Consider the following 22934-nt stretch of genomic DNA (forward strand, 5'->3'; position numbering starts at 1 on the left):
CATCGTGATTCAACCACTATTCTGAATAATGCTCTTTATAGGGCAAGGGGCGCCGGGGATGAGTTTATGGAGCCAAGGGAACAGTGGCCCAAAAAAATATTTGGAACCACTGCTCTTAGCCGTCCAAACCATAAGACCTGGAGCTTTACATACGCAAGAAATGTCACATTCCTGACATCTCTGGGGCCATATAAGGAGCGATGACATTTTTGTAGGTGACAACACACTTGCTTTCTAAATTTTGAATTGCCCCAGAGGAGTCCCTCCTGGAATCTCCATTCATTCAACATTTGGGACTCTCCTCCAGGCCACACCCCCTCCCCAGACCACGCCCCTCACAAGCCGTGTTCTGCGCCCTCACTGAGGTTCACGTAAATGGGAAAGTGTTTTTAAAATGCATTGCTCTAAGTCAGATTCTTGTGGGAAGGATCCAGCTCAACATTTGTTTTGCTTTTGTTTAATTTTGACAAAGTAATAATCATAAATAAATAAGAATAAAAATGTGCACCCCACCACTGAGACCATTCCATTGTAACTATCCAACCTCCCAAAATTTCAACACCTCTTCTGATGGTTTGACCCCTTTCCGCTTTACAAATTCTACAAACACCTTCCGTATCAAAATCATTTCTCCTACATATTCCCCATCTTACCTTAATGGCACATCTCAATTTATCATTAATAGCTACACCTCTTTATACCATTCCTCCATTTTATATTCTGCTTGCCCCATCCACTTCTCTAGCTATCATAATTCATGCAGCTGTCAATAAATATGTGAGCAAGTCCTTCATAGCCTGTGAACTTTCCCCCCCATCGTAAATTGATAATAATGGCACCTCTGCATTTTCAGTCAACTTTAACTCAGTGATTTCTGTTATCTCCCAGCTCAACATTTTTCCAGATATTTATAGCTTTGGTATAAGTAATTGCCTAGTCTGGATGACAGCAGGTGTGTGTCTCTCTCTTTGTGTGAAGTCATCAGGTTCTAAAGGCCAAAGTTAAATTCTAGTTTAAAGGATATGTCACTGCTAGGACACCCTGACACAACATGACGGCCTTTTAATTTGTTAGAGCAAACAGTTACTCAGTTATTTCACTTCCATGGAAGGGGAAAGTCCAGGGTATGGTACATCCACAGTTCATCAGTTCTTCCAGAACAAATTTCTGTCCTTGATCAAGATAGAGTTTTAAAGGCCTGATCTTTTCACTCCAACAGAGCTGGCACTCAGTTAAGAAACCACTGTCTGTCAACCAAGTGGACATTTAAAATTTAGGTTTTTGGGGTTTCTTTCCCCTCTTAAGCAGCAACATAAATAGTTCCATGAAACAACTGTGTAATGAAGACAGGGGAGGGGGAGTCATTTGCAAAACAAACTTATGTCAGCACCTACATTCTTACCTTAATTCCTTGTATACTATCTCCAGGAGGACCCTGTGGCCCAGGCAGACCTTTTTGTCCAATAACACCCTAAATTTTTAAAAAAAGGGGGGAAAGGAAATAAAATTGTCTCAGATTAAGGGGAGGTGGGAGTAGTTTAAGACAACTCCAGGAAGAAGTCAGAATTGCATAGTGTCATGTAAAATTTTGTGCCCATCTCTGCCTTTTCCAAATGCTGGAAACTGTGAAAAGAATTACATATATAAGCCTTTGTAACTGCTTGGGGGCACTTAAGTGCATTCCTATATATGTCTACTCAGAAACAGGGATAGACAGATTGATCTATTTCAGTTTCTTACAGCTTCTCCTTCTTTCCCATCTTAATTTCAGTTCTTTGGCAATTGGCTTTTTTCTTTTTTTAAAAAAGAAATCCTTGTGGAAACCCATCGGCATCTTAGTGCAATTTCTCCTAATCAATGAAATTTCACATGCAGTTTGGACTAATGTATACACTTTTGCAAAGCAATTCCCACTAACATAATTCATTTGTAAGTCATTTTCGTGAATAGATGTCTCTTTATGCATGCCATCCAGTCATGTCTGTATTCTTGCATGCATTGGTTGGTTGGAAAACTGCATTGAAAAATCCGGAGAAGTACAAATTTCAAAGGATAGCCATGTTTCGGTTCACGTATTGGTTCAAAAAGTGTGGATTAAATGGTTTCTCATTAAAATGCAAACAAATTCAATTTTGCACCCCTGCCGCAACTCGGAAATAAGTCCTATTGAAGTCACTCCAGGTAATTCAAAAGTTGGATAAGAGGCCAGCAGAGTAAGGGCAGCCATGGAAGTGTTTAGGGAGTAAGGAAACTGATAGCACAACCCCACCTAATTCCCCTGCTCTCTGCCCTTGGTCATGTTCAACAGCCAGCCGAATTAAATGGCAAAGCTGTCTAGACTATACCATTTCAGGCTTGGGATACACATTTTAAAAACAAAGCAACTCCCCGCACACAGAAAGAAGACAGGCTGAACCCTTCCCCCTGACATGCTGATTCTCTGTGTGCAAGCGCTTATCCTTTGCTCCATAAGGTAAGCAAATGTACATCCACAGCAGTCACCTGAAGTCTCGGGCTAAAAAGAGCCTGATGGCTGGAGTGAATCACTCAGTCCCCATTATTAAGAGCCTAGGACCAGTAGCGTTCTTCTGCAACTAACCCCCCAAACAAAGGCAACTCTGCATTCCTTTGCTGGGTGCACTGCGTCTAACAATTCAGCCACAAAATGCAATATTATAGAAAGACGTGCTTCTTTTGCAAGGCATTCACAAACTCGTTAAGATTAAATCAGGCAAAAAAGAAGCAGCAGCTGCTAAGATATTGAATGTAAGTTAGCTCCAGAGCATTCCAAGAAAGGTAGCTATCAGGTTTAATTTAAATATATAAGGGGCAGGAACTTCTAGATCAGGGAAAGAGAACCTGTGGTACCTACAGATGTTGTTGGACTCCAACTCCCATCAGCCTCAGGTAGCACAGGGAGTGGTCAGGGAAGATGGGAATTGTAGTCAAACAATATCTGGAGGGCCACACTGCATATTCCCAATCCTTCTGCTAGACTCTGCAGAGATTCTTGCTAACCTTGGGCCCAGGTATTCCTACTCCTCTTTGACCAGGAGGCCCCGGGGATCCTCTTGCTCCTGGTTCTCCCTAAAGTAAAGAAAGACAAAAAGAGGTTCAAGACAGGTGTTACATCCACAGAATTTTATGAACGAGCCTGCTTGTTTTCAAAACAAATCATAGCAGAGGATGTTCCAACTTAAAAGCCGGCAAGCCTCCCATAGATATCAATAGCTAAAGGCCACATTACATGTGCTATTAATTTATTTATGTGCATTCTCAGGGCAGCCCATAGAATAAAAGAATGCACAATACAGTAAAATGTAAAGCACCATTAAAGCAATTTCCAATTAAGGTGTTTTTTTATTATTATTTTAAAAGAATATTTAAATGCACACCCAAACCAAAGAGCAGAGAATCAAAGCCACAGAGCCAGGGGAATATTAGGAGCTACAACAAAATTCAAAAAGGTCTTGGAAAATAAAAGACATTTAAAATGTGGTGGCAAAAAGGCATTAAAGTAGGTACACGTGGCCCTGTTTGGGAAGAGCATTCTGCAGTTTGGACACACAGCCACTGAGATGCCCCTTTCACAAACAGACACCTCATTTGGCTTGGGCACCCAGAGAAAGCATTGGGATAAAGATATCAGGGTTGGAGTAGGTTATCCTTGCCCAAGTCCAAGGAGTTGCCTGGGGCAACTCAAAGACAGACTTTTTTTACTGGTGCCACCGGTGTTGCAAAACACAATGTCTGTATAGACATTGGGCTGGCTTTTGAATATTGCACTTGATCTCTCAACCTGTTTTCAATTGCTATGGCAGAGAGGGAGGCAATTCAGAGCAGGTAAATATTGAGGAGTGTGGAGAGAGGTCACCTAACTCGTTCTTCACGAAGTTCTCTCTCACTCTCTAAATGATGGGGAAAGCTGCAGGAACTGTTATTTGGAGCAACCTTCTTCTCCCACAGAGTTTCTAACCAGCCCAGCACTTAAAGGTTTAACAATTCAAACACATCATGGAGAAATGTTCAGCAAAGCTGCCAGAGATTTAAATAATAGGACAGCTGTTGACAGATGGCTGAGAGCAACTTGATCTTGGTGAAATCCCTAAAGGACAAAGGTCTGTTTGACAATTTGCGTACAACTGTGGTTTGTTTAGGGGGAGGAGACGTCTGTGATATTAGAGAGGGGGCAGCCCAACCTTAAAAAACTAGTTAATGGAGAAGCTTTCAGGGCTGGAATGCTGCGACTTCAATGCTTAAATCCGAGAAGCCTGTTTGACTGGTTTGTGGATCAGACTGTGAAAAGATCATGAAGATTAGAGCTGCAGCAGTCCTTAAAAAAACTCAACAATCTTACTTGGGAATAAGTCCTATTAAACTCAGAGGAATTTACCATGGATCACACACGTGTAGGCTTACATGGTTGATCTTGAATGCTAAAGATGGGGCCAAACTACATGTTATAGATCTGTAACTGGAAAACATCTGAAAGCAGCTGTGACATGTTCCCATTTGGACTGGGGAGGGGGAGCTGACACATGAAGTGTCAAATCCTTTTTTTTCATGATGGCACTGTTCCAACCCCATCCCCCGAGCAGTTCTTATTTGCACATTGAGAGGCACATTGATTCCATGTGCTACCAGCAGGTGGTGCCAGAGGATGGGTCAATTTCTGTATGGGCCTTTTGGTATTTGTGGATGAGTTGAATTTGTATCTCCACCCACCCACCGGCTTTTCTGATTTATTTACCTAAAACATTGTGATTTAACTGGATTGCAGGCTACTTGGGAAACCCAGCCAGATGGGTGGGGTATAAATAATAAAATTGTTGTTGTTGTTGTTGTTTGTGGTTATATTATTATTATTATTATTATTATTATTATTATTATTATTATGCCCCTCTGAACTCACTCACTCAGTTTCAGGTAAACCTGAATAGGACCAGGCTACTCTAACAGGATTACTGCAAGCAAATGTTTCTCCTCTTAACCATTTCAAAGACAGGCTGTTCAAAACATTTACTGTAAATACTTAGATACAGTTTAGACATGTTGCTAAACCAGCACTCCCTTCTGGATCAGGCCAAAGATCTATCTAGTCCAGCATTATGTTCTCATGCAGGTCAAGCAGATGGGAAACCTGTAAGCAGGACCTGAGTGCAATAGTATGTGCTGGCTGGGGCTTCTGGAAGTTTGGAGCTAAACCACAGTTTAGAGCGGAGATGGGGACTCTATGGTCCTCCAAATGTTGTTTGGCTCTAACACCCAGAAGCCCCAGCCAACATCACCAAGGGTCAGGGAAGGCGGGATTTGTAGTTCGACAACATCTGCATGGTCAAAGGTGGGGATTCCATGACCTTCCAGATCACAGAATCACAGAGTTGGAAGGAACCCTAATAGTAATCTAGTCCAATCCCCTGTAATGCAAGAATCCTGTCCACAGCCGGCCCTGGGTGGGCTCAAACCACCAACCTTTTGGTTAAGAGCCAGGAGCACTGACCCATTGTGCCACAGGAGGACTATTGCTTAACTGCAGCTCCCATCATTCCTGACCATTGACCATGATGGATGAGGATAATGGGAGCTGGAGACCTATATCATCTGAAGAACCACAGACTTAGAGCTACATGAATGGGCCTATTCTCCTCCCAAGCTCACACAACCCTCTTTTCTCCCCTGTGTGTCCAAGGGCAGGGGGGACGAGGAATCAGAAGCTTTTCTTTCAATTTTTTAAATTAACAATGCCTTCTGGAGTTGTCTGAACCAGTGGCTGTGGTTTAGCATTATGGTTAGTTTCAGCAAGACAGCTTCATAGCCTGTGATTTGAAGTTGACTTGTTTTGGAGCTAATCATAGTTATTATGTGATACGTAGTCTAAATTGGTGTGAAATCAAACATTAAACAGTTTGCATATATATTATATAGACAGGGGTGTATGTCTTATTTTTTTGCTCCTCTCGATTAACTCTGTGACCTCTGGTGCATTTATTTTTAAATTGTTCCACTACTGTGAAACACAAGGGTAAGGTTCTCTGAGCAACTGCACATGCATCATAAATTTATGGAATGTTATGGGTTAGAAACAACTCTATATAAGGGAAGTATTATGTATATCTATTGAAATGGATCCAAAGATATACAAAGAGTTACCATGCTGGGCTTTTCGCTTTGTTTTTGTTTTTTTGAACCGCAGGAATTTTTCTGCATACTTATTTTTTCTTAATTAAAAAGGGCGAGGGAGAAAGAAAATGCAGTCAGCTGAAATTGAGCTCTCGGGGCAGTTACCGTGTGTGAGATCAATTAAGACGCCTGGGGCGAGGAACAGACACTCAGCTCTTTACTGGAGTTGAGCCTATGTTTGATAGGCCAGGATCTTAACATGATACGCTTCCTGCAGCTGGCTCTACCTTGCCCCCAGAGACCACTGTTGGTGGGTTCCCCTTCCCCCAAAAAAGCTTTGGCTCTGTTCTTCAGTAAAAATGCTAGGGTAAGCTATTCCCACTGTTGTGGTATCAAGGCTGCGGCTTTACAATTTGCATGCCTTTTATATATATACTCAGTTGTTGTGATTACAGCCTGCTCCTTTGCCCTTCATGTCTATCCTATACACAACAAGAAAGTCACGCCTATAGTGTTCCCGCATCCCACAGGCGGTTTTGAGTGAATCGGGCCTCTGTTTCACCAAATTCCTCCTTTCTGCTGCCTGCATATGTGAGCCATCTCTCAAGCCCAAAGAACAGAGCTCCAATTGAGACTGAGGGAACATTCTTACGGAGTGATACTTAGTGGAATTCCAACTTGTATGTAAATGTGTTTATAGGGGGCTCTTCGGTTAAACAAAGCTGTTTGTTTTTTTAAAAAAAATTTGAGGAAATTAGAACAGTACAGAAGAAGGATTGGAGCAGGAAACCAAGTCCTACTGGTCGCTCTGTGTGTGTGTGTGTTTTCGATACCTCAATAATACGGAAAATAAATGACAATGAAAGTGGCTGCCAAACCTCTGTGAGAAGGAAAACAATAGCCGGAACAATTTCTATACCACATTTCCAAATATTATCTCAGTAACCAGTAATGAAGCTGGATCTGGGATGATTTGGGACAGATAAAAGAAAGCGCTTCCTCATAGAACTCCTTCCCACAGGAGACAGTAATGGCCACCAACTTGGAGGACTTTAAAAGAACATTAGGCAGAGCCATGGAGGACAAGGTCACCAATGGCTTCTAACCACAATGGCTGTGTTCCACCTCCACAGGCAGAGGCAAGATGGCTGTCAGGGACTGGACAGAGGAGGAATGGTGGAGACCGCCTTCCCAGCCCAGGCCTTCCAGAGAAGAGGAAGACAGTATAGATTTACAACAGGGGTTTGTGGGAGGTCACAGCTCAGAGGCAGATGAGGGGAAAAGTTGGGAAGTAATGGGAGAGGGGAAAGCAGAGCGGGAGCAGCTGGCTGACATGTTATCACTAGAAAGCATGCCAGACCCCCCTCCCTGTTCTCCCAGAACCAGGCAAGCATTGAAAGTAGAAGAGCAAAGGGCTCGGAGGCAAATGGCCCTAAGCGGCCACCATAAGATGGGTGGTACTGTTGACAATTGAGGAGAGAAATGGGGTGGAGATTACTCGGAGCAATGCTGTTGCTCCAAGAGACAGCTTTTCTAAGCCTCTCTCAGTGAATATTGAATAAAAGACATTGGTAAGAATTCTCCTTGTTTATCTGTTCCTGGCAACCTACTGGGGGGGGGGGTCCGAGTCCCTGACGCCTGACAATGGCTCTGAATACAAATTGCGAGAAATCATAGTTGGGGAGAATGCTCAGGTTCTGCTTGTGGGCCTCGTGCATCAATGGCTATACCTGTGTCAGCCCCTGGACAGGGGTAAAAGGTATTATTTGCATAACTGCACTAAAGTCAATACAGTGGTACCTCGGGTTACATACGCTTCAGGTTACATACGCTTCAGGTTACAGACTCTGCTAACCCAGAAATAGTACCTCGGGTTAAGAACTTTGCTTCAGGATGAGAACAGAAATCATGCTCCGGCGGTGCGGCAGCAGCGGGAGGCCCCATTAGCTAAAGTGGTGCTTCAGGTTAAGAACAGTTTCAGGTTAAGAACGGACCTCTGGAACAAATTAAGTATGTAACCAGAGGTACCACTGTATATGAGATTGTTTTCCACCACACAGACTGTTCCTTCTTACAGTTGCAGGGATCCATAATAGGCTTCAAGGATTTGTCTGAAAGAATAAGGCCACTGAAGCACAGGTTGTGTCTCTCATTTAATGAACATGTGGATTATTGTTTTTTCAGTTTCTTGGATACAAATATACAGGGGTCCCGATAAGGAACTGCCCCATGGAGTCAAGAAGTCCCCCCCACATGGTCTAGAGCAGTGGTGGCCAAATTTGGCCCTCCAGCTGTTTTGGGACTACAATTCCCATAATCCCTGACCACTAGTCCTGTTAGCTAGGGATGGTGGAAGTTGTAGTCCCAAAACAACTGGAGGGCCAAGTTTGGGCATCACTGGTCTAGAGGGTTACCACAGGGAAGTGGAGTGAGGAGAAGCAGGAAGGAGGAACGGTGAGCAGAACAAACAGAGAGGCAGAGTCCCTAGCACACTGCATTCCTCAGAAGAAAAAGCAGCAGAACTTTTGCTGCTTCTAATTTTTAATAGCTCTAATTCTGCAAATGGAATGATTTTATAAGAATGCTCATATGACAACCATGGAATGTAGGAAGTGCTCTCTCTCTCTCTCTCTCTCTCTCTCTCTTCTATTTACTAGGATAATACCAAACTGGTTTGCCATTGCCAGAATATGCTCCAGAGTACTATAAGTGATTTATCTGTTTGTTTTGACAAATTCCTGTGCTGTTTTGTTCACATGGGGACAGAAGTGTTTAGCAGCCTTGAGGGCAGCCACCAAAGAGCTCAAGACATACTGAAATGTGCATTTTATTCAATGGCTCAGCTGTGACAGGTTTTGATTTCCCAATGTAAATTGGGCAGCAGAAGGCAACAGCAGATTTTTACATTGTTAAAGCAGAGGACTGATTGAAAGCGGGCAGATTTAGACAAGCACACATAAATATTTCACACAGAGTTTCTATAGACTCTCCAACTTTAAAGTAGCATTCAAAAAGCCATTTATTTGGGGCCACCTTTCCTTAATTTCAGTTTTTCTTTAAACACCCACAGGTGAGAGGACAGCGTTTTTGTTTTTCTGTTTTCTCTATTTTAAAAAGAAAACATGGCCTATGCTTTGAAAACACTTGCTGTACTGCTGCTAGTCTTAAATTGCTGATTTCTGAGAGTTGGTATAGATTTTTTTAATTTATTTATTTTGGAAATGCAAGCTAGTCACATTGGGTGGGCCATTACCTCAAATGGCAGCTTGACATAAGCAAATAAGCAAACGTCGTGCCAGAGGTCTAACTTCTGTTAACAATTAAAGGGCTATGTCAAGATGGATTCTGTCAACTTTATAAAAGTTATGTTATCGATCAAGAAGAAACTGTGATTTATGTTCATTTCCGAGGAAATAGAATACAAAAAGAACCTGCTGGATCAGCCAATGGCCTATCTAGTCCAGCGTCCTGTTCTCACAGAGGCCAGCCAGATGCCTGTGGGAAACATACAAGCATCCAAGCACAAGAACATTCTCCTCAGTATGGAGGGAAACAGTGCATAGAATTTGTTTGAAGAAGAAGAAGAAGAAGAAGAGGAGGAGGAGGAGGAGGAGGAGGAGGAGGAGGAGGAGGAGGAGGAGGAGTTTGGATTTGATATCCCGCTTTATCACTACCTGAAGGAGTCTCAAAGTGGCTAGCATTCTCCTTTCCCTTCTTCCCCCACAACAAACACTCTGTGAGGTGAGTGGGGCTGAGAGACGTCAGAGAAGTGTGACTAGCCCAAGGTCACCCAGCAGCTGCTTGTGGAGGAGCGGAGAAGCGAACCCGGTTCACCAGATTACAAGACTACCGCTCTTAACCACTACACCACACTGGCTCTCTTTTAATGACAGAGTTATCTATTAAAATTATAGGTGTTACTTTAGCATGAGTACCTTTTGGCCAGGATCCCCTGCTCCTTTAAGACCTCTTGGTCCCTGAAGGCCAGGCATTCCCTGAGGGCCCTAGAACGACGTCAGAAAAATACAGGCTGGTTAGTCTCACAGAACCGAAGGATGTACAAATAACGGGATTTTGGCCTCCATCTACAAGCTTTTATTTCTTCATTTAAAAAACAACAACTGCATTTATTTATTTATGTATTTATTTTAATCTGTTGTTAAAATTGTATCCTACCTTTCCATCAGGGTGGCAAAACCATATTAAAACAAATGCATTTAATAAAACAAAACAGCAATAACAGAAATTGAACAGCATAATAACAAGGCAAGTAAAACACCGATAAGATCTAATCAAAACATAAAACCAATTTCAATACATAAGATAAGAGAGGAAGGAGATACCTAAAGCTGGGGGCAGAATATCCCCAGTGATGGGCTAAGTGGCAGAAACATAAATAAACCAGCCTAATATTGTGTCAAGGGCAGAGAAGAGCCCTAACCTTGAAGGGGGGAGAGACTGGAAAAGTAACAATGTCCTCACAAAAACAGACTGCTTAGCAAAAATGATTGGATATTAGCATATTGCAAAGTTAACAGGGAGACTAAGAGGAAACACTATACAAAAAGTTAACAAGGAATGGATGATATTTAAAGAATATCTCAAAAACTATACAGATAAGGTGGATCTCCTGACAGACATAGAATGAATCTAAAAAAGCAGAGAAAACACATAGTAAAATTCGTTTAGAAAAATAGAACGAACAAAAATGAAATGCGTATGGATTAATAAATTGCAAAATAGCACAATGAGAACAGTCGGAAGTCAAACACTGATGGTGTATTTATGTTGAGTAGGTATGTAGGTAATGTATGTTTTCCAGGTATGCATGTTTTGTATGGTGTGGTTTGGTAGGTGTGGTATGTATTGTATGTATTGAATTGTATCACATTGTTTATGTATAATAAAGGAAAAATTATTTTAACCATTTACCTTTTACCTCTTACCTATCACAAATTAGTGGTGAAATTACACTTACTGGTGCACCCGGAAAACCATCCCCCTTTGCTCCAGGAAGTCCAGGTGGCCCCGGTAAGCCTGGAGAACCCTGAAGACAAATAATCAACGTCAATATAAATTATCTAAACATCATATTATTAACTCTTAATGTTGCCAGACTTCAATGTCGGCATGTGAGAAGGCAAAACTGGCAGCCTGCCATGTCACCTTCCTGTTGTACTTCTGATTGAAAAGGACTCGGGGAGGAAGGTTGGAGCTGTTGCTCATCAGGCAGAATACTACCAGGCAAAGTGTTCATGGTCTGGACATTGACAGCTAATTTGCAAGTTTGAGAACTGGCAATACTTGAGAACTGGCTTGCACCACAAGCCACAATGAACCGCATGCCGCGCTTGGGGAAATTCAGAAGTGGTATACGATATAGTGCAAGGCAAGCTCCTCTTCTAAGAAGATGGGAGGAGCAGAAGTCATGCTGGACATTGTCTGAGTCCTCAGGGTGTGCCTAAAGGATTCCTCTGGTTTGTTGCCAGTGTTTTAAAATATCAAGTAGTTTCCCCATTAATTATTTCAATAACGAAGGAAATCGGGGGCAAGGGGTCTTGTCTCTATTTTGACTTCCAAATTCCTGCACTGGGAAGAGTTGCCAAACAGATGTTCTCACTTTGTGAACAACCAAAATAGGATAACAATACCCTTCTCTTATGAACTGAGGATTTTGTCCCACATATTCCTCCTGATTTTAGAAGGCATAAGTATTGCTGCATCTTCATTACACAATATCCTAAATCTGACATCCACGCCATCGAAAGGCTTACATCAATTGATGGACTGTGGCATTTCAGACTGAGGGTGTTTGAATGCTCCCCTAAGTATGTTTTTTTATATATATGTATATATATAAAATCTGTGTACATATAAAACTAGCATGTCAGGATTATTGCCATCATAATTTATCTGTTTCTATCTTTCATTCCCTGGGGTGAATACATCAACCAATATTTACTAGAAATAAATAATATAAACCACATCTGAACTATGGACACTTTTTTCCTGACCCAAAACATAATGTACTTAGATAAAAACAAGTCCCCATCTTTGGGCAGGTTGGGATGACCAGGGCCCATGGAATAGCAGCTTACAATTTTCCTTCCTGGTGCCTGTAACTATAAGAAATCTGCAATCTCTAGCTGCCTAATATGTGGTTAACTGAAGTGTTTCCACTCCTCTACCTCCTGGGATTTCTGAAGGCCAGACTAGACATGCCACTAAATGTGTCTTTGCATTTAAAATGCAAGTGTTTACAATGTTTTGTTTTTTAAAAAATAACTTTACAGTTGTACCTTGGAAGCTGAACACCTTGACACTCATACGTTTTGGCTCCTGAACACTGCAAACCCGGAAGTGAGTGTTCTGGTTTGCGAATGTTCTTTGGAAGCTGAACGTCCAGTGCAGCTTCTGCAGCTTCTGATTGGCTGCAGAAGCTTCCTGCAGCCAATCAGAAGCCACGCCTTGGTTTCTGAACGTTTTGGAAGTCAAACGGACTTCCGGAACAGATTCTGTTCGACTTCCGATGTACGACTGTATTGGGTAATCAAAATATTTTACAATGAATTGCAACAAAGACTCAGATGGCAGCTTGCTATTATAAATCCATTGCACCTGGTTGGATACAACTTCAGTTTACTGCTGACATCATAACATTTGATTACTGAATAAAGTGGGCCACTTAAGCTTGATATCACTATTATTTTATTACTTACCCTTAACCCTAAGGTCCCAGGACAGGTTACAACAATTTAAAACACAAAATTAAAAACGATTCAAAAATGTACAAGTACAAAAAATGGTATTGCAACAAATAAGGTGGGTCCTAAAAATACACATTCCAGGTGTCAAAACCCAGGATAAAGGGATGCATCTTTTTGCCAAAAACTGTATAATGAAGTGGCCGGATGCACCTCTGTAGGGAGGGAGCTCCATAACTTAGAGGCTGCTACAAAGAATGCCCTCTTCTGGGTCACCACCACCCCAAATTCCTGAGGGTGACGGAACTACCAAAAAGGCCCCCTCTGCCAATCTTAACACTTGAGAAGGTCTGTAGGCAGAGGAGGGGGGACATTTGGGGCCTGAGTCATTTAGGGCTTTAAACACTAATGTGAGCATCTTGAAGTGGGCCCCAAACAAGCTGGCAGCTAATGTTTCAAAACAGAGGTGATATGTGATTTAAATGGAATCCCAGTCAGTAATTTGAGGCTTAGGGCCTTAGCATGTCTTTAACCAGCCCTGATCCTGCCCAACAAGCCTAAAAACACCCAATTTAGTATTTCTTTCTGCTTCTTTGTATGTGGTCATATTGAATCATATTGCCAATATTTTGTTTTATTAAAACTGCACACCTGAGGTCCCATGATTGAATTTCCAGGGTTTCCATCGCTCCCAGGAGGTCCTGCATATCCTTGCTCCCCCTAAACATACACACAAAAGAACACATCTTTATTAAAGGATCGCTCAATTTTGGAGGAAAGTACCAGGATCGGGTGTTTCACATTGCTTTTTGGCATCATTTACCTTGGGGCCAGGAAGCCCACGAATGGAAGGTCCAGGGCTACCAACTGAACCTTTGATACCAGATTCACCCTGCAGAAGAAATATATAATCAATGCATGTCTATATTATCAGCAACATATTCACACAATGACAAGGAGTCTTAAAGTACTGGCTTTCAAGAGGATCCTAAAACATTTTGCCTAGCTGCAAAATGATGATTGGATATCCATAATTGGTTCCTGAATTCATTAGAAAGGACTTCAAGGATCATCTCAGTTTTCTGAACTAAGGTTTTGGACCCACAACAATTGCTCTTCATCTCGATCATAGCGTTTTTCAGGATAGCTACAATCTAGCAACTATTCTATCATTTTGTTTCCTTTCTGCTAATTTTAATTTCAGCGGGATGCGTCTTCGGTGACGTAGCTTGTGCTCTCCCTCTGGTGTTTGTGATTGTGGAGAAGTCAGGTTCCTTGTCTTCATTTGGAAATCAGCTAAGACCAAGGACCTCTCTGCCCACACTGTTTGTCCCTCCTTCATACCAATCAGCTGCCAGGTCCAGGAATGGGAAGTCTCAGCCTGAGCATTGAATGCAGGCCCTCAGGCCTCTCCGTCTAATCCTCAGGACTCTGCCCAAGGCCACCCCCTTCTCCCAAGGCCACCCCCTTCACTGGCTCTGACTTGCATCCTCCCTGAGTATTTCTGCCTGGTTATAATGTGTACATGACCTGTGGCCCTAGGAAGTTCTCCTAGAAGGGGATGCAGCCCTTGAGCTGAAAAGTCTTTCCCACTTGTGGCCAAGATAGTTGAGCACTAGCTTCTGCAACATGGACTATGGAAGTCAGGTGTGTTATATGAATTGCATTTGATGCCCTGCACACAGACAGGCTCTTAGCAGACAGAACCCACACACAGAGAAGAAACACAGAAATGAAAGTAACACACCTTTGGTCCCGGATCACCTGGCAAACCTCTTTGACCATCATTTCCTTTTGCTCCTCTTTGTCCCTCTTCACCCTAATTAATAAAATAAAATAAAATAAACTGTGGCACAAAGTTATTTCCATCCAACATATATTTATGGGGTTTTTTTAAGAATATCTAAAATGAAAATTGATAATTGATGGGCCCTGAAGTGGTTAACTATCAATTCAATCCATGAATTCTTTTTTTTTTTAGGGCAGGTCTGCAAAATGGGGGGTGGGGTTCTTATTGGCCAACACAGTTTCCTTTGGGTTTTCATATGAAATCTGCCATTCAGCTGCTGGACAACTGCAAGTGAAGTGTTTCTGAGCTGTCACCACACAATGGTCACATACTGATGAGTGCCATGGTCCCAGATAAGAGTGGAGGGACAGAAGGAGCTCCAGAAACAACAGACCATGAGGTCAAACTTCTAGATTAATGCCTTTGCCCAGTATTTCATTAAAGAGTCTCCAGGAGGAAAAAGCAGCCTAATTTTTCAGCTGGACGAACATTAATTTCAACGAAAATTCTGGTGTTGACTTTCAGAATATGCTATTAATATTTCATTATCTTGTAATTTTATTCTTCCTATTTTTAGTACAGATAGGGTGAACCTACAGATCAGAGCTTGCCACAATCAGCCCTGTGGAATCTTCTTTATTAGGGCGACTTACTTTTAAGGATAAGGAAGGTGCTGTGATGTTTTTATTGCAGCAATCCTTATGTGATCTTCTATTTGTATATATTGTACAGGTATTGGTATATATACAAACGTGTACTAATATTAATTTCATTATTAATGTCCTGCCTTGTTAATAACTGCCTGTTCTGTGTTACTTCTTCAAATCTTGGAGTCCCCTTCTTTTCTCAATTAATAAAATCTGCTATTAAAAAGAAAAACTTTCAGAAGGATGTGCACACTTGGAAGTTCTTGTAGTTTTAGCTAGAGCCCCTTCCTGACTTGAAACTAGAGCCCCTTCCTGACATGAATTGTGTGTAGAACAAATGCAGGTAGGAATGCAGAGGGACATCATAGCAGTGGAAGCATCTGCCTGTGAACTTCGCAAGTTCAATTCCCCATCTGTACGGGTGCATAAGTGTATCTCTACACAGTTGGGAAGACTTGCAGCCCACAAGAACTCTATCCAGTTTTGTTTTCATAAGCAATATTGAAAACAATTGAACTATGGAATATTAGTGATTAAAAGGCGCCAGTCCTACAACTTCCTTCACTGAAAGAGAGAGATTTTACTTCACTCACTCTCACACTTCTAAAACACATTTATTCAATCTTACCTTTGGACCCACCTCGCCCTTTCCAGGAATTCCCTCTGGGCCTCTTGGGCCAGGTAATCCTTGTTCCCCCTAACAAAAATAAAAAGAGGGTATTAATTTTCACACAGCAGTTATTTGCCTTATTGATTTATGCTCCACCTTTCAGTAAACTGCATTTCCAGTGCAGCTTAAATACTTCCTATAGATACAATAAAATACAAAGGGGAAACACAACAATCTGAAACAGGAAAATCTCAGCAGCACAAGACATCTGGAGGACAGCCATAGCTCAGGGGTAGAGCATCTGTTTTGCATGTAGATGGTCCCAGGCACAATCACAGGTATCTCTAGGTAGCGTTGGAAGCAGCTGAGAGCCACTGAGGTGTAGTGGATAGAGTGTCAGACTAGGACCTGAAAGACCAGGGTTCAAATCCCCACTAGACTATGAAGCTCACTAGGTGACCTTGGGCCAGTCACCATCTTCTTTCAGTCTAATGTACCTCGCAGGGTTCTTCTGAGGATTAAATGAGAAGAATCGTGTATACCACCTTGAGTTCCTTGGAGATAAAGGTGGGATATAGATAGTAAATAAATACATGGTATAAAGCCTCTCTTTTTTATTATTTTCCTCAATCTCTACCTTACTGTACGTTAATTTCCTAAATTATCCTCCAATTACATGGCAGCCCTACTGAGGGTATTGTCATTCTTGCTCTGAGAAAAGGCCATGAGCTGTGCTCCCTCACATTCCCCTTCCATTATACCACTGCAGGGGGCACAAATAAGATTTTGCAGGTCGAAAGCCGAAACCACGGGTCTTTATGCTGAGGAATGGTTTGTCAAGGGTGAGTACACTGCAAACCGAACTTGGACCTTTTGTTTTAGACAAGCAGCTGACAAACAAAATGGTGTTACCTTTTTCCCAGATCCTCCTGACAGACCTGGCTTCCCACTTTCTCCTGGAAATCCTGGTCTTCCTGGTTCGCCCTTTGGAAGAAGGTTAAAAAAAAACACAACAAGTTGGAACACACCATTGGATCAGTTGGGGAGGGATGCTTTTTCCTTTTTATCCTACGATGTGGTCTAGTGGGCTCAGCATAGGTTGTTTGAATATCTGTTCCTTATTTTAACTTCCCTTGATAATGTCAACAATCAGTGAGGCACTGATGCTTTATGGACCACTACTTCTGCACATTTTGTCAAAAATAGCACTGCTATTAATAGTTGAGCTATTAGCAATTGGTGCAACTGGAATATATCTGGTACCTATACCAGAGTTCCAAAAGTATCACAAGAAGTAGCCATCAGTGTTACAAAGCTGAACTATCAGGGAGCGAGGCACACCACTGGAAGGAAGCTCTGGAACTCAATTTCCTTTAAAAAGGCAGTTTTAAAACATTTAGATACAAGTGTTCAAAACAGGCTCACTTTAGGTCCAGGCTGTCCAATTCCTGTTGGTCCAACTTCTCCTTTTGGTCCAGATGCACCCTCTTGTCCCTTAGAAAACAAAAGTATTTATATTGAGCATTCTAAGTAACGTTTTCTCCTAATTTCCTATTAATGTAGGGTGTGTGTATGTGTGTGTACTTATTCAACAGCCCTTCCTTCAACAGGTTCTCAGAGCACCTAACAAAAAGTTAAACTTACAATAAAACAAACTAAAGCATGATGAAAGCAGTCAACAGAATTAAAAATTCCAAGAGAGAGACTGAAGGTAAAATGGTGCCAAGCTTCTCTCAGGAGAGCATTCCACAGTCTTCGTGCTACCACTGAGTAGGCCCTTTCGGCTATACCCATCTGCTGAAGGGGGTCAACTGAAGAACAGCCTCTGTTGAAGATCTTAAGGGTGCAGGCAGGCAACTGAGTCCAGATAGCATGAACACACAACTCTGGTCCTTTTTCACCTTCACTGACTTCCCATACATTTCCACATCGCAATCAAAGTGCTGGTTTTAGCCTGCACCCTTTGGAATCCAAATACCTGAAGGCAGTGGTTCCCAGAAACTGAACTAATTATGGCGGAGACAGGTCAGAACAGAAACCGCTGCCTTAATGCATCCCTAGCTGCAGTGATTGTTCCATTTCTAAAACACGGCATTGTGCGTTTTGAGGCAAGAACACTCCTCCAATACAACAGAGGGGAAGCTTTAAGTGCTGGTCAGAATGTGGTGATGTACATGTCTTTGAGATCACCCACTGATATTGTGGATGTTTCCCACAAAGATCAAGGATGGAATGTGGCTCAAAAGAGAAGAGAACTGTGTTTTCTTTCCATTGCTCCCATCAAATAATATCCTTCAAGAAATGTTTTATCTTTGACCAGGAAGTTGGTCTGATGAGTATCTGTGCACACACTTCCCAGCTCTTGATTTTCAGTCAGTCATGGAAATGCAGATGTAGTAGCAGATCACAGAAATGGTAATTTTCTACTAGTAGGGTTGTCCTTTTCCCAGGACACATCCTCTTTTTCATGGGTAGAGTTGTCATCCATAGTTAAAAGTAGATGTCGGCAAATGTGTCCTTTTTTTTGCTCTTCAAAATATGGCAACCCAGAAGCCTATCCATTATGATGGCTTAGGTGGATAAGAATGGGCTTATCAAAACAGATATGGTTCAAAACCTATAATTTACTAAGATTTCTGTCAAGTCCTTGTAAGGGTCAAATAAACACAATGAGGCAGCCATGTGTATGGTATCTTTGTGTAGCCATGGACAAATCTGAAACTGAATCTGATTTTTCCCCCATTGTACAATACATTTATTCCAAGTTCAATGCATACCTTTGGTCCAGGCAGACCGAGGCCTCGTGACCCTTTCACCCCAGGCACACCTTTGGGACCTTGAATGCCCTAAAGAGATAAAACTATGAAGTTAATCAGAACTGCCCTTCCTTAGACGCTAGAGATCCTAAAAATAAAGCCAAGGGGAGTGACCTTACAAGCTTTATTCACAAGGAAAGGTAGGTCACAAAAGCATATTGTGATTTTGTGTGCACACCGACAGGCATGCAGGGTAACTTGTAAGTTCAACCCAACATTAAGACTTTCCTTATTCTCCCCCATTAAAAATTCTATTAAATTCTAGCCTTTCTTTTATCTCATATTTTGTATTATAAACCTGGAAGAACAGGGTGACAGTTGTTGTTGTTGTTGTTGTTGTTTTAAAGGCTATGTGTTCTACATTATCTGTTCACACATGACTTGTATGCTAAAAGCATAATCCAAACATGGAAGTGAATCAGGACTGGGCAATGACTTCCAAAAGCTCAATAAATCTGTCCAGGCTATGGTTGCATAATGCCCTCATCCTCAACAGGAATCACATATCCACAATTCCTTCTCAGATTTGTTCATAAGTCAACCAAATACCTGGTCAAAAGTAGGTAGTCCCCTGATGTACATTTACCTGCTTTCCTTGGATGCCAGTTCCAGGTGGTCCCATTATGCCCTGTGGTCCATCCATCCCTCGTTCGCCCTGCATGAAAATATGGTCTCTCCTATAAGCTATTGCTTTAGTCAAGGCATTCTTCATCATCTTCATCACCATACTATTTTTAAGTTTATAATGCATTTCCCACATTCTTGCACATTGGCTCACAAGCTATTCAAGAGGAACATCTCCCGGGGGGAAAGATCATGGGATAGAGAACATTTGGGGAAATAATGAGACCTAGTCAGGACAAAATGTTATGAAAAAATGTGGTCATGACATCATGGGGCGCATTTGGATGTCACAATAAATCATGTTGGGAACAAACCTAACCTCCCACCAGTCTCAAGCACTTCCACCTCCTCGCTTCTTCCTCTAGCATGCCTACAAGTTCAGGAACTTTTGCTTCCGCATAGCTTGTCACGTCAACCAAATCTGACAAACCATGGTAAACATCAACTATGGTTTTATTGAATCAAGCCAACTCCAAATTGTGATTTAGGAAGCCACCTGACTTTAAACAAACCACAGTGATTAAACACATGCAGTTCACATGCAATGCTATACTGTGGCTAATCAAAATCATCAGTGAAAGCTTTCAGCTTCCTCCCCACAGCCATGCCAGAAAAGAAGTTGAGAGGGGGACTGTGCAAGTCTGGAGGGTACGGGGAAGCTAGGCTCATTTCCATCACAACAAACCACAGTCTACCATTATACCTGAACACAGACGTTATGTAGGCTCTCTCACAATCAAGGCAACTATTCATTACACTTTTCCTGCATTCATTACAATGAATTTCTTCTTTGTCCTTCAGTTTCCTAGGGCACCATCTTCATATAAGCTTTAATTCTACTGGTTCAGCACTGCAGCAGACAATTTATACCCTCTGTTCCACACATTGTACCTTATCTCCTTTGATGGAGGGCCCTGGTGCTCCAACAGGTCCTGCTGGCCCTTCAGAACCTTTGTCACCCTGAAAATACATGATGTTAGCTTTGAATTAAGCTTCTTCTTTTTTTACATTCCTTCAGGACTGCCGCAAATGCATACATGTAAATCGGATTAGAATCAGATATGGCCAGGCATCAACTACTTCACAGCAAGGTTCAGTTCTTTAACCCCTAGATTATTTATATACAGGCAACAACCAATTTATGCGTATCTCCTCTAGTAGCTAAATGTCTGCTAGTAGCGAAATAAAACAGGCATAGCAATATTGAAGTAGTAGGACACATACAGCAACATTAAAGTGGGATGAGCATTTAGTTTCAGTCTAGACTCTGTAAAAGTTGCAGGCAACTTTTCAGTTAGAGTACGTGGAATGCAATATTTGCATACTGGAGGGAAAAATATTGTAGAAAAACAAATGAGTTCTCTCAAGCCACAGGAGGTTGTGGCTCTTCCGGTACATATCTGCTAGGACAGGATATATGTGGGAACAGGACAATAAAAACTGCTTTTTCCCCCACAGTTAATCACTTTTGTATATTTAAACTTGTATGTTAATGAGTAGGTTGTTTAATTTTCCAGAAACTGCTAATGGTCCATGAAGATGCAAGTCTCCACAGAGATTTAGTCTAGCATTCTTTGATGTTAGACTTTTCCCACAGCCCTGACTTTGGCATATGCGCTGCTGGGGTGCAAAGATCCGCCCAGTGCCCCCAAATTTAGTTTAGCCCCCAAATTAATTTTTATTATGCTTATCTCAGACACCGCGCTTATGCCTTATCTCTTGTTGTGAATGACAAGCGCCGCCGTTGTGAATGGCAAGCGCGCCATGTCTTTGGTAAATGAGCGCACAAAGTCGAAAGTCCTTTCGTGAAACAGTAGGTATACATTTCGGTAATAACTAGGTATATATGTATTTTGTCTTTCTAGCTTGATCAAAATTATTTATTATTTCATAACAGGTAGAAGCTTAGGTGGCTTCAGCAGTGGGCGCCTGGTGCCCCCCAGAATTTGGCACCCAGGTGCCCCATACCCCTTGTACCCCCAGGTAAAGACCCTGCTTTCCCAACATACAACTGCAAATGGTATTATCTTTTAGGGTGAAGAATGAGTGGCATGAAGATGCTGAGAAACCAGGTCCACTTTGAGAGTAGGAGGACAGCTGGGGCTGCTAAGGACAGCTGGGTTCCTGATGGTCTCATTGAAGTTACAAAAGGAAGTCATTTCAGACAGGAAATCACAACCTAAATGCTACACACAGAGAGCTCATGATGCCATATCAAGGTCCCAGAGACATTGTGGGGGCATTAAAACGATGGATGCCAGCTACAGCCACCCAGGCTCCAAAGAGGTGCTGAGAGGACCACTAACCTCAGATGACTGCAGATGGATTCTGGATTGGCTAGAGACTCAGCTGTGGGCCCTCCTAGGGATTTGGGCTGTTGGCCATGTTACCAACCCACGAAATTTGATCCATATACCCAATGCCATTTTTCTAGAAAAAGAGGTGCCAGAACTCACCATGAACACCTCCCTGTTCTCTTAGAATGGCAATGGCACACACCTGAAAGGCACTGCAACCGAGTTCCGGCGAGTTCCAACTGAACAAAAGCTCTGCATATACTACAGACACACAAATCCTTTTGTGTAATAAATCAAAGAGCATTTGATTTATTGGTTTGCTTCTGACATTTTTATCCCACTTTGCTACAGAAAAAATAGAACCAAGCCTTTGTTGTAGGCATTTCCTCGACTGCAGGAATATTATTGGGCTAGGTCAAACAATTCCCTTTCTAAATAAACTTGGAGCAGGCACTGGTGCTTTGGGATGCAGGCCTAGTACAGAGATCCATTTAATTAATGGTTCATAGCAATCACTAGGCTGTTAATACTAATTGGCCTGAGGGAGGAGAATGCTAACTGCCTGCGAAGGAGTCACGTAGGCCTGGTGTTTGGTAACATAAATCTATGGAATAGGAATCACCACAGACCCAACAAGGCAGCAACAGAAGAAACTGAAGGATTGGGGTGGGGAACATTTGTCACCACTGTTTACCCCCATCACCTCCAATAGCTACCACCACTGAGTGTTTTGAGAGGCAGGAACTGTCAATAACATCTGGCTGATGAGGTCTACAAGACCCAAGGAAAGCCCTGTTTAAGGAAGGATTAAGAGAAAACAGTAGTGATTTTTAAAGAATTTAGTTATTTTAGGGTGTTTTAACTGTTGTCAATTTTCGCTATGAAGGTTGTTTGTTAACAACACAGAGTTGACCAGAGATATTGATGGCTACTGAGGCATTCTCACACGTATTCCTGAATAGAAAAGATAAACTTCACTCCTAACCTCCTTAAATGGTAACCCTGGGACAAAGTGAGGAAATACTAACATATTTTAGACAAAGGAAAGGAAAGTTGTGGCGAGAAGATATTGAAGAACCAAATTCATGCCTAATAATTCACTCAAAGAAGTGGAGGGGGAGGTAATAAATTGAGTGAACTGGAAATCTTCAAATTTTTTGACTGAAACATTTACCTTCTGTCCTGGAACTCCTTCTCCTGGTGAACCCCTTTCGCCTTGCACGCCCTCAGGACCACGTGGACCCTGGAGTTGAATGGACAAATGGTGTTTAGAGGCTGTGATGCAAAGCCCTCTGGGTCTCTGAACTACACCTGGATCCCACAGTAC

General features: G+C 42.1%; 1 protein-coding gene across 1 annotated transcript in view; it reads right to left on the bottom strand.

Annotated features, from left to right (window-relative positions):
* COL28A1 (collagen type XXVIII alpha 1 chain) overlaps nucleotides 1-22934 on the bottom strand; it is a 71585-nt gene that overhangs the window by 9784 nt on the left and 38867 nt on the right. Inside the window, exons 14-27 of the mRNA XM_053359616.1 lie at nucleotides 22782-22850; nucleotides 20202-20270; nucleotides 19273-19341; nucleotides 18648-18716; nucleotides 17296-17364; nucleotides 16783-16854; nucleotides 15889-15957; nucleotides 14572-14643; nucleotides 13648-13716; nucleotides 13476-13544; nucleotides 11099-11167; nucleotides 10056-10124; nucleotides 3019-3087; nucleotides 1403-1471 (exon numbers count right to left, since the gene is read on the bottom strand). Of these exons, the coding sequence (XP_053215591.1) occupies nucleotides 1403-1471; nucleotides 3019-3087; nucleotides 10056-10124; nucleotides 11099-11167; nucleotides 13476-13544; nucleotides 13648-13716; nucleotides 14572-14643; nucleotides 15889-15957; nucleotides 16783-16854; nucleotides 17296-17364; nucleotides 18648-18716; nucleotides 19273-19341; nucleotides 20202-20270; nucleotides 22782-22850 (972 nt within the window). The remainder of the gene's footprint in view (nucleotides 1-1402; nucleotides 1472-3018; nucleotides 3088-10055; nucleotides 10125-11098; nucleotides 11168-13475; nucleotides 13545-13647; nucleotides 13717-14571; nucleotides 14644-15888; nucleotides 15958-16782; nucleotides 16855-17295; nucleotides 17365-18647; nucleotides 18717-19272; nucleotides 19342-20201; nucleotides 20271-22781; nucleotides 22851-22934) is intronic.

This window comes from Podarcis raffonei, chromosome 12, assembly GCF_027172205.1.
Source record: "Podarcis raffonei isolate rPodRaf1 chromosome 12, rPodRaf1.pri, whole genome shotgun sequence".
Lineage (NCBI taxonomy): Eukaryota > Metazoa > Chordata > Lepidosauria > Squamata > Lacertidae > Podarcis > Podarcis raffonei.